This window comes from Eleutherodactylus coqui, chromosome 4 (assembly GCF_035609145.1).
Source record: "Eleutherodactylus coqui strain aEleCoq1 chromosome 4, aEleCoq1.hap1, whole genome shotgun sequence".
Lineage (NCBI taxonomy): Eukaryota > Metazoa > Chordata > Amphibia > Anura > Eleutherodactylidae > Eleutherodactylus > Eleutherodactylus coqui.
Window position 1 is genome coordinate 242,693,491 of NC_089840.1, and position 12,088 is coordinate 242,705,578.

Sequence of the window (12,088 nt, forward strand, 5' to 3'; positions counted from 1 at the left end):
ATGCATTAGGAGGCTTCCGCCTGTCAAAATGTTTGTTGGTGGTAGATGGAATGTAGGGTTTACATAGTGCAATGTATGAAACACCAGTCTAAGAGATCTTTCACACTGACGAGAAAATTGCACGATTTTCTTACAATGCAAGAGTGAGTGAGAACGCATGATTATGAAACCAATGATTTTCAATGGTTTTATTCTCATTTACGATGTTTTGACTCCTGTAATGCAGCATTTCCTTTCTTTTTACGATATTGCCCATTGTTTTCTATAGGGCCGGCGACCCCATTGAAAACAATGGCAGAACATCGCAATTCAGGGGTTTTCAGTTGAATTGTGAGGGTGATATCGGCCTGATATCGCCCTCGCCAGTGTGCAGGAGCGCTTATGCTGCTTTCACAATACCGTTTTTTACCGCATATCACACTCACAGATTTTGCATAGTGAGAGAGCAGCCTAAATAAACAGTCTCCAGCATGCTTACATAATTTAGGCACTATTTCATATACTATAAGGGGGCACATAAATAGAAAGTACTGCACAGAGCACCAACCAGCCTTGCATGTGGTAATGCCATGTGCATGGACTCTTAGCCAAATGCCAAAATGCATGCAGTAGATCACTTGTTTCACCCCTGGTATATACCTTGATAAGTATTAAGTAACAGCAGCAAACAAAGGTTAAAGGAGTTTTCCAGGACTATCGATCTCAGGGCTGGTCATCAGCGTGTAATGCGTAGTGATGCTGGGTGTATGTACAGTCGGTATATGGCTTTCATAGTGAGAGGGCTGGGTCGTGGGTCAGAAATACTATCTTTTCTCCTTAGGGAAAGCACCTAGATGGTGAGTGAGGAGACTCAAAAGGCCATTCATGCTCCACTGGGTCCCAGGCCTCTCACTGGCAATGCCAGACTACTACTGTACACTCATGAAGGGCAAACACCCTGAAGCAGTTGCATGTGCATGAGTCTGGCTTTGCTTTTAATTCCCAGTCATTGTTACAAGGCTTGTATAAAGAGTCTGACTCGGGCTTGAAGGAACGCTGCCTTCCAAAAAGTGGCACTGTGGAGGTATTATTCCATCTTCCTTATTTGCATATTACCCAGTGGAGAATGAATCGCGGTTTGAGTCTCTTCACTCACTGTCTAGCTGCTCTAAGAAGAAAATATAGCATTTGTGAGCCCCCGTCCAAGGCCTCTCACTGGGAATGCCAGACTCCTACTGCACACTGACAAAGGGCAAACCCTGCAACAGCTGTCTGTACATGGAGTCTGGCTTTGCTTTTAATTCCCAGTCATTGTTACGAAGCTTGTATAAAGAGTCTGACTTTGGCTTGAAGGAACACTGCCTTCCAGTAGGTGGCACTGTGGAGGTATTATTTCATCTTCTTTATTTTCGTACTTGTGTGTGATATGGAAGAGGAGTGCTCTGTGAGGTACCTGTCTGTGACATGAAAAAGGAGTCATCTTTGAGGTACCTGTGTGTGACATGGAGGAGGAGCGCTCTGTGAGGTACTTGTGTGTGACATGAAGGAGGAGTGCTCTGTGAGGTACCTGTGTGTGACTTGGAGGGGGAGCTCTGTGAGGTACCTGTGTGTGACATGGGGGAGGAGCTCTGTGAGGTACCTGTGTGTGACATGAAGGAGGAGTGCTCTGTGAGGTACCTGTGTGTGACTTGGAGGGGGAGCTCTGTGAGGTACCTGTGTCTGACATGGGGGAGGAGCTCTGTGAGGTACCTGTGTGTGACATGGAGGAGGAGTGCTCTGCGAGGTACCTATGTGTGACATGGAGGAGCTCTGTGAGGTAGCTGTGTGTGACATGGAGGAGGAGCTCTGTAAGGTACCTGTGTGTGACACTATGTAGGAGCGCTCTGTGAGGTACCTGTGTGTGACATGTACGTGCACTCTGAGGTACTCGTGTGTGACATGTACATGCACTCTGAGGTACCCGTGTGTGACATGGACGAAAAGCGCTCTGTGAGGTTATTGTGTGTGACATGTACGTGGTCTCTGAGGTACTTGTGTGTAACATGGAGGAGAAGTGCTCTCTGAGGTACCTGTGTGTGACATGTACGTGCTCTCTGAGATACTTGTGTGTGACATGTACGTGGTCTCTGAGGTACTCGTGTGTGACATGGAGGAGGAGTGCTCTGTGAGGTACCTGTGTGTGACATGTACGTGCACTCTGAGGTACTCGTGTGTGACATGTACGTGCACTCTGAGGTACCCGTGTGTGACATGGACGTGCACTCTGAGGTACTCGTGTGTGACATGGAGGAGGAGCGCTCTGTGAGGTACCTGTGTGTGAGATGTACGTGCACTCTGAGGTACCCGTGTGTGACATGGATGAAAAGCGCTCTGTGAGGTACTTGTGTGTGACATGTACGTGGTCTCTGAGGTACTCGTGTGTGACATGGAGGAGGAGTGCTCTGTGAGGTACCTGTGTGTGACATGTACGTGCACTCTGAGGTACTCGTGTGTGACATGTACGTGGTCTCTGAGGTACTCATGTGTGACATGGAGGAGGAGTGCTCTCTGAGGTACCTGTGTGTGACATGAAGGAGCGCTCTGTGAGGTACCTGTGTGTGACATGTACGTGCTCTCTGAGGTACTTGTGTGTGACATGTACGTGGTCTCTGAGGTACTCGTGTGTGACATGGAGGAGGAGTGCTCTCTGAGGTACTTGTGTGTGACATGTACGTGGTCTCTGAGGTACTCGTGTGTGACATGGAGGAGTGCTCTCTGAGGTACCTGTGTGTGACATGGAGGAGCGCTCTGTGAGGTACCTGTGTGTGACATGTACGTGCTCTTTGAGGTACCTGTATGTGACATTGAGGAGGAGCACTTTGTGAGGTACTTGTGTGTGACATGAAGGAGGAGAGCTCTATGAGGTACCTGTGTATGACATGGAGGAGGAGTGCTTTATGAGGTACCTATGTGTGACATGCATGTGCTCTTTGAGGTACTCGTGTGTCACATGTATGTGCTCTCTGAGGTACCTGTATGTGAAATGGCGGAGGAGCGTCTGTGAGGTACTTGTGTGTGATATGTACGTGCTCTTTGAGGTACTTGTGTGTGACATGAAGGAGGAGCGCTCTTTGAGGTACTTGTGTGTGACATGAAGGAGGAGCGCTCTGTGAGGTACTTGTGTGTGACATGGAGGAGGAGCGCTCTGTGAGGTACTTGTGTGTGACATGAAGGAGGTGCGCTCTATGAGGTACTTGTGTGTGACATGGGGGAGGAGCTCTGTGAGGTACGTGTGTGTGACATGGAGGAGGAGCGCTCTGTGAGGTACGTGTGTGTGACATGGAGGAGGAGCGCTCTGTGAGGTACTTGTGTCTGACATGGAGGAGGAGCGCTCTGTGGGGTACTTGTGTCTGACATGGAGGAGGAGCGCTCTGTGAGGTACTTGTGTCTGACATGGAGGAGGAGCGCTCTGTGGGGTACTTGTGTCTGACATGGAGGAGGAGCACTCTGTGAGGTACTTGTGTCTGGCATGGAGGAGGAGCGCTCTGTGAGGTACTTGTGTCTGACATGGAGGAGGAGCACTCTGTGAGGTACTTGTGTCTGACATGGGGGAGGAGCACTCTGTGAGGTACTTGTGTCTGATATGGGGGAGGAGCTCTGTGAGGTACTTGTGTCTGACATGGAGGAGGAGCGCTCTGTGGGGTACTTGTGTCTGACATGGAGGAGGAGCGCTCTGTGGGGTACTTGTGTCTGACATGGAGGAGGAGCGCTCTGTGAGGTACTTGTGTCTGACATGGAGGAGGAGCGCTCTGTGAGGTACTTGTGTCTGACATGGAGGAGTGCTCTGTGAGGTACTTGTGTGTGACATGGAGGAGCTCTGTGAGGTACTTGTGTTTGTCATGGAGGAGGAGCGCTCTGTGAGGTACTTATGTGTGACATGTACGTGCTCTCTGAGGAACTCGTGTGTAACATGGAGGAGGAGCTCTCTGAGGCACCTATGTGTGACATGGAGGATAAGCCCTGTGAGGTACCTGTGTGTGACATGTAGGAAGAGCTCTGTGAGGTACCTGTGTGTGACATGGGGGATGAGCTCTGTGAGGTACCTTGTGTGACATGGAGGAGAAGCGCCCTGTTAGGTACCTGTGTGTGACATGGAGCAGGAAGGCATTGAACTTACTAGTTATGCCTAGCTGTTGCAATGGCAATAAATGCTTCTCCCTTGTAATACACCTACCTAAATTAAGCTTATTGTGTCATTATCACTTAGTAAGGGCTTGGCAGAAGTTCCCTGAGGTGGAAGAAGCTCCCATTACCCATCCTGCAAGCAAGACTCAGGTGGCGGCACTCTGCAGGTAAAACGTAAGTGAAACTATCCAAACACCCAAAGAGGCTGTAGTACCCAGGTGTTACTAATATCACAATGTATGTGAGCTTGTAGTACCATTTTGGGCCACTGCATAATGTACAGAGCTCTGCTAGTTCTGATGCATAGTGGCTCAGACAAACAGCTGATTGGCTGGGGAGCCATATTGATGACCTATACTGATAGATCATCAATTAAAAAAGAAAGACTTTCCCAGAAAACCACAATTGAAGCAATAAGAATATGTAAGTCCTACTGGGTATTATTATATAGTGCAATTAGAGGAATCACAATAGCCATAAGTAAAGATAGATTTTAAGAACAGACTGAGTCATATATATCAATGATATCCTGCGATTACCTCATAAAATTATGTGACTTGTGGATCTACCTGAATTTTCATTTCAGCATCCTTTCCATAACCAAAAACCATCCAGACATTTGGAGATGCCGATCTCTCTAGACTTATACTTCTGAAAAGCAACAAGTGTCATTTTAAGTATATGCCTTACCTTCATTGGTGTTTTCAGTGTCAATTTCCACAGTCCCCGAGTTCTTAATAGACACTTTGGAAACCAACTGTGATAAAATAATAATCATAGAATGATGGTGATGGGTTTTGGAATAATGAGGAGGATGATAATAACAAGGTTAAAGTCAAATTCTAGTACTATGATTGGCTGCCATGAGAAGGTTCACTTAGCTACATTTTTTACTTTGTACTCATTTTGTTAAATCTTCACTTTTGCCCTTCTTCTCCCATGGTCGGTTTTAGTTGGTAACAAACTAAGTAATTATCCAGGACACCTGTCACATAGGAAACCCTTGGAAGTGCACTAAAACCAGTCAAATTATTTAGCACATAGCAATCCCTCCTCTTCAAAGGAAGTATTAGTACACAGCTTAACACTTGGCACTATTTGGAGGTTTTATGTGGACTCTATATGGCAGCAGTATATCGATATATATATCCACCCTTGACTCTACATAAGGTCCCTAACTAGATAAATGTGCCTAATTGCTAGCTAATTATTCAGCAAAAAAAAAAAATTAGGCCTGAGAACTCTGAGAATCTCCAATCTAATATTTGTGGGATTTTTGCTCAAAATGAGCACTTGAAAAGACACATTGAAGTCCTGATTAAAGGAATAGTCAGTACCATATAGTGAACATATCTCACCAGGTAGTGCAGGGATAGTTTCTTGGCCTCTTTCAGCTCAGTGTGACTAATGATGTATTCCACAAGGACCTCTTGATGCCCCTCACATGGGAGAACATTATCCAGAGAATTAAGTTTCAAGAAGCTCTTGCTCCGAGAGTAGAAGGGGACGACACGTTGAGAGGCTTGACCATAATTAGGCTGATTTAGACCATAAATATATGGCAGTATGCCCTTGTCTGTTTGTACCTTTGAAAAAAAAATGAATACATTGAAGTCTTCTACTGGAAGAATGTGCAATCCCATTTCATTTCTCGCTTATGATGAAGTTTTCAATAGTTTGTATGTCATACATTAACTGGGCCTCTGTAACTTGGAAGATGTTTCACCACATAAATGGCTTCTTTAGTTGCATTATTAAAGAGGCTTAGTATTTTCTACTGCCCAATAATTGGACAAGAATGTTTATCCAAATGTTCATTTGCCTGATCATCAGGCTGGGAAGAATCGCTGACCGATATACTCAATACCGGTCAGTAGTTGTTAGCAGAGGCTGATCTGTTTATGTAAAAAGGCCGATTGGGTTCTAGTCACATCTTGTTTTTCCTTCTGTTGCAGGTCAACATCGACCTGTGCCACTATATAGGCAAGTGGTGGAATAGCTTGCCCATTGACTCTCATTGTAAAAGGTATTTTCTTGACTGTAACTCTCTGTATAGCATAGCAGACTTTGGTTGTTATGCAATAAAAAAGGACACACTTTTGGCATACACTGGATTCCTGGGGCCCTTTAAATACATTTGGCATATGCAGTGGAAGCTTTCCTGAATATATGCAGAACAAGTCGATAAAACAATATGTGAACAAAGGCTAAAAAAACAAGATGAGTGTGAGAAACTCACCTGTACAGCCTCCATTGCTGCACTAAGCCTCACAGAGGGCGGGGTATATGTAGTGTGCATGTCCAGCCATAGAAAACTCAAGGCACACTATTTAAAGGGGTTGTCCCGCGCCGAAACGTTTTTTTTTTTTTTTTTTAACCCCCCCTCCCCCCCCCCCCGTTCGGCGCGAGACAACCCCGATGCAGGGGTTAAAAAAACAAACCGCTCAGCGCTTACCTGAATCCCGGCGGTCCGGCGTCTTCATACTTACCTGCTGAAGATGGCCGCCGGGGTCTGCTCCCTCCGTGGACCGCAGCTCTTCTGTGCGGTCCATTGCCGATTCCAGCCTCCTGATTGGCTGGAATCGGCACGTGACGGGGCGGAGCTACACGGAGTCGGCATTCTGCACGAGCGGCTCCATTGAAGAGAGCAGAAGACCCGGACTGCGCAAGCGCGGCTAATTTGGCCATCGGAAGGCGAAAATTAGTCGGCTCCATGGGAACGAGGACGCTAGCAACGGAGCAGGTAAGTGAAAAACTTCTTATAACTTCTGTATGGCTCATAATTAATGCACAATGTACATTACAAAGTGCATTAATATGGCCATACAGAAGTGTATAGACCCACTTGCTGCCGCGGGACAACCCCTTTAAGTGTCATATATATAGTACACTAGCACCATTGCACTCACCAGGGGGTGTCAGGTGAAGGGTTGCGCTGACAGTGCAAAGAATTGCGAGATGAGGGGAAGTGATGGGGCTGCTGAAATCGGCTAAAAATGCGCATCTAATTTTAAAACAAAATCCGCACATAATAAAGCTACCGATTTTGCTGTGGAATTTTCTTCTGCAAGCATTTCCGCTATGTGTGGACATACTCTAAACGGGAAGATTTGAATATGCAATTTCCTCTGCTGGGATGGCACTGCAGCCTTTGCCAAAGGCAGTATTAAGGGCCTGCATGTTTTTATGATAAAGGACCTCATTTATCAAACTTGTCTAATAGAAAGACTGTCCTTGTTGCCCATAGTAACCAATAAGTGTTCAGCTTTCATTTTACCACAGCAGTCTCAGAAATGAAAGCTGAGATGTGATTGTTTGCTATGGGCAATAAGAACAGTCTTGAGCTGCCTGCACACGGCAGAGCTGGATTCCGCATGTGGGAGCCCGCAGTAGAATCCGGCCCTGACAGCAGCAGTGTTCGCGTGTACCTGTTATTTTCTGTCTCTTTCTGTACAGCGGATGGATCCGGTAGCTCGCTGTTGGACATGTGCAGTACAGATTTGTTTTTTCTAACTTTTCCCCTGCAATGACGCGGAATCCGCGACCTGTACGCAATGTTAATTGCAGACGGGCCGCAGGTCAGATGGCTTTCATTGACTTCAATGGAATCCACGCAAAAATGGAGCATGCTGCAATTTTTCCTTCGTGAGCGTAAACCTAAATTGATTTCTGCCTGTGTGCAGGAAGAATCGATTTCCCATAGCATGCTATGGACGGTGTTTGCTGCGGAGCTGTGGTGCGGACGCCTGTCGCGGATTGCACAGCAAAAATCCACCTGCACACGGCATGCAGGTTCCTACAGCGGATTCCATCTCTGATTGCGGCTGGCTACCCTGCGTACCTTTATTTTCTCATCTTCATCTGTACTGCGGATGGTCGCGGCAGACCGCCGTTGGACAGTCGCAGTACTGATTTTTTTTTTCAAATGTTTATTTTTCTCGCATCGTCACTAGGGGATGAGGCGAAACCTGTCCATTGACTTCAGTGAAAGCTGTCCGCATGGAATACGTGCAAAAATGGAGCGTGCTGCGATTTTTCCTTCGCAAGCGGAAACCACAATTGGTTTCCGCTCGTGTGCAGGAAGAATTCATTTTCCATAGCATGCTATGGACGGTATTTGCTGTGGATTTATGATGCAGTCACCCACCGCGGATTCCGCAGCAAAAATCTGCCCATGTGCAGACAGGTACTGTTAAACAGTTTTGACAAATTAGGTCCTTAGTCTCAGGCTCTTAATGCTGTCAATTCAAATCTAATATTCCCTTATCTTTTATAATGAATTTCTTATAATGATTTTAAAATTTCAAGCTTGCATAAAATTGAATGTCATTTACCAGAATTTGATTGAGCCTATGTAGATGAACATACCCATATCTCCTCATGGATGGTAAACTCTTGCAAGCACGATCCTCACTTCTATTGCTCAAGTTGTTTTAGTTTATTACTGTATGTATCTATGTCTGATTTTGTCCGTTCTTGGACCTTCTGATTTGTAAAGTGTTGCAGAATATTCTTATAAAGAAGTAAACATGATTATTATCGTTATGCTCATACCGTCAAAAACATGCTGTTTGTCCAGTTGCTTGTATTTAGTGTAAAAGGTGCTAGGCCATTCTCATCAGTCACTAAGGGCAGGCCCGCCGAGTCAGATCTTTCTTTCAGATATATTTTAGTGTTTGGCCTAGGAACACCTCCAGCATCCTCCACTTTTATCTGGAATAAAAAAATTTGAATTTATAAAAACCGAGTTGGACCTTCCAAATATGATCCAAAATAATGTATAAAGACAAAGTGACTCACCACACCACTGTATGGGATGCCAGCCTTGTAGTTACTTTCAGCATTTATGAATGAAATTTTATTGATGACATTTGTTATGCTGGTTTGGCTGGTTGATGAAAGCTCCACTCCTACATAAAGGGGGAAAATCAGGACAACAACTTATAATGTATTACTCATAACTAATTTCTATCGTTACATTTCTTTTGATAGAGAGTATCCGTATTAGTGTATCTTGACGCCACCAGAATTACAGGTGGAGCCAAGATGCAAGGAGTTTGACAAGGGGTTGACGCTCCCTGTTACTGATTGGCTGTCCTGCATTTCAAGTCCTTGCTCTCACAGGTCCTGTAGCCAGCCCCGAGTTAGATTGGTGCTGGGCAGCGGACGAGGGCACAGAGGAAGGTGAGACCGGTCAGTGTGCAGCGCTGCTGTGCGAGGGAGCAGCGGCCGGCAGCCCGGCCTGAAAGAGCTTATCTCCGGTGATCTCCGCCGCTGATTGGACTCACCAGGCCGGGCCACATAGCTGCGCTGACACTTCGCTCCTCAGTTGTCGGCTGCCGCGCTCCTACCTCCCTAGCTGTAACAGGCGACGTGCACAGCACCAGGACTGGTAACACCGCTGAGGTCAGGACAGCAGCGGGCGGAGCCGCCAAAGCAGTGGCATACTGCCAAACTGGTAGACTGGCGGCAAGGAGAGCCTAATCAGGGCCGCCAGCAATCAAAGCTGAGGGGTTGCACGGAGCTGGGACACTACCACCGGCCAGAGGCACAGCAGGTGCGGCATGAATCCGGCGGCGATCATCGCAGCAAGAGGTGGGAGACTGCAGCCAGGGAGAGGCACAGCAGCGCCGGCATCATATACTCCGGCGGTGGCTACAGGACCTGTGAGGGCGAAAACAGGGAACAAAAAAGGACAGCCAATCAGTAACAGGGGGCGTCAACCCCCTGTCAAACTCCTTGTATCTTGGCTCCACTTGTACTTATGGTGGCGTCAAGATACACTAATACCGAGAGTATCCTCTGTTTAATTGCTAACTACAGAAAGAAGTGTAACTTGAAGCCCCTGGGTCCCAACCATAAATCTGCAACAGGGGCCCTACCTAACATGTTACATTTCTAATATTACCACTGCACTAAGCTATAACCCTACAGACACCTTAGTTTTGAGTACAAAGGTTTTTGGGGGGAGTTTCTATTAAGTGAAGTTTTAATACAAGCAAATTAGGGTACTTTTAAACAAGCTGATAGTAACCCAAATAATCGCTGAAAATGAGCGATTACAGGCAAACACAGGACCCGACAGGGCTAGTGAGCAAGAATCTCTCAGTTGTTGTTGCTCAATTTTTAGCTAAAAATCGTGTGACTATGCGCTTGTTTAAACTAGCAGTTGTTTATCTATGAATGCCTGACTGTTAACTAGAAATTGAGGTGTGTGTTTGGAAAAGATCTCTGACGCACTCCACCTCTATTCAATGAGTAATCATTACTCTTTTGTGAAAGCACAGAAACTTGGTGGGACAGTTGTCGGGCACTTAATTGCCTGACAGTTGTCCCATGTAAAAGTACCTGTCACTTCACTGCCAGCACATCTTCACTACTGTGGGTTCTATCCTGGATAGCTAGGGTTCATATCTTCTCTCCTGGCTAGTTCAGGTTAATTATTCCTGCAGCTGCTAACTGAGGTAGTGGCTGGTGATTGACAGCTTTGTCAGCCAATCAGTTCCTTCCCACTCCCTATATAACCTAGCTCTTCCTGGATGGTAGTTGCTGGTTATTTTCAGTGTTCCTGATCTAGTTAGCTTGTTTAGTGCTGTCTGGTGTCTGGCTCCTGTGTTCTGGTTTGTCCTCTGTGTATAAGTTTGTCTTGCATTTTCGTCTTCTCGTCTTTTATTTATTGTCAGTCTCTGATTGTCCCTTATTTTCTTTACTCTGGTTCCCCTCGGACTTTGAATCTGTCCTCGTGGAAGTATTGGTTTTGTCCCTTTCAGTCCGGGTGCTCCGCTGTGGGGTGGGTTCAGTCTGAGGGGTTTAGAGTTCCCCGCTCTTATTGCTACATCTCATGTCTGTCGGCTCCTGCATTTAGCCAACTGTATAGCAAGCCTACACGTCAGTCCTGATTGTTCAGGTACCAAATCCCCACAGGGTTTTGTTTCAGCCCAGGACGAACGTAACAGTACCCTTACAAATATAAAGTGTAGCATATTTATGAACAATGGTGTAGTAGTAAGTGGTATACATGTATGTTGTTATAATGGCAGCTTTTTTGTTAACCAAGTTGCATACACAGTGATTTACAGATGACGCAAAGTTTTTCAGAAGCTTCACAAGTGTCAAAACAAGTGTGATGGGGTTTGATTAATGTGGCAATTAAACTGAAAACTATTAATTTCAATGCCGAGGCATCCTTTCAGAGGAAGTGCTATATGAGAGTAAAGAAAAGATACTTTGCCTTTAACCCCTTACAATCATTGCCTATCAAAGGTCACTGTTGTGGCCATTAATTGGCTGTAGCAGTCACAGGGTCTAGTTAGCAGCAACCAGGAAGTACAGAGTGGCCATGAAGCAATTTTAGGCAGTGGGAAAACCCCTTTAAGGACATGGCCAACAATTTCGTGGAGAGATTTTCATCTCCACTTTTCAGAAGGCAGGACTTCTTTTTTTTACAATAAATGTAGGAATAAATGTGGTTATAGGCTTAATCCCATTTAACTCAGAGAGGCATGAGATGTGTTTTTGAGCTCGACTCCTGTTTTTATTAAAAATTAATCTGGCATATAATAATAGATGCGTTTTGGGGCCGTTGCACCCCTTCAGTATTTTAGCTGGGGATACATAGCCAGCATTGGTGTGTTCTCTTTGCAGAGGAGTGGAGCATCAGTACATAGATGTGCTTTGCTCCCTCTTTTTTATTCTCATTTTTCATTAGGCCTTTTTTTCTGTTAACTTGGCTACATTAGGGCTTTGTTTTTTTACGTGGCAAACTATAATTGTTATTGGTACAATTTTTGGGGTACATGTTTTGTAAAGCTTTTATTAATTTTTTTGGAAGGCAGGGAGAAAAAAACACATTAATTCTGCCATTGTTCTTTGTCGTTTTTTTTGTTTTTGTTTTTTTTTAACAACGTTAGGGCTCAGTCACACAGGCGCCGATCCGCCCTTGTTC

At 45.6% G+C, this 12,088-nt stretch overlaps 2 protein-coding genes across 2 annotated transcripts in view; both read right to left on the bottom strand.

Annotated features, from left to right (window-relative positions):
• Nucleotides 1–12,088, bottom strand: part of LOC136626155 (alpha-2-macroglobulin-like) — a 305,765-nt gene that overhangs the window by 267,254 nt on the left and 26,423 nt on the right. The gene's annotated exons all lie outside the window — the stretch shown is intronic.
• Nucleotides 1–12,088, bottom strand: part of LOC136624977 (alpha-2-macroglobulin-like) — a 103,524-nt gene that overhangs the window by 69,491 nt on the left and 21,945 nt on the right. Inside the window, exons 10-13 of the mRNA XM_066598906.1 lie at nt 8,944–9,053; nt 8,698–8,856; nt 5,502–5,729; nt 4,834–4,900 (exon numbers count right to left, since the gene is read on the bottom strand). Of these exons, the coding sequence (XP_066455003.1) occupies nt 4,834–4,900; nt 5,502–5,729; nt 8,698–8,856; nt 8,944–9,053 (564 nt within the window). The remainder of the gene's footprint in view (nt 1–4,833; nt 4,901–5,501; nt 5,730–8,697; nt 8,857–8,943; nt 9,054–12,088) is intronic.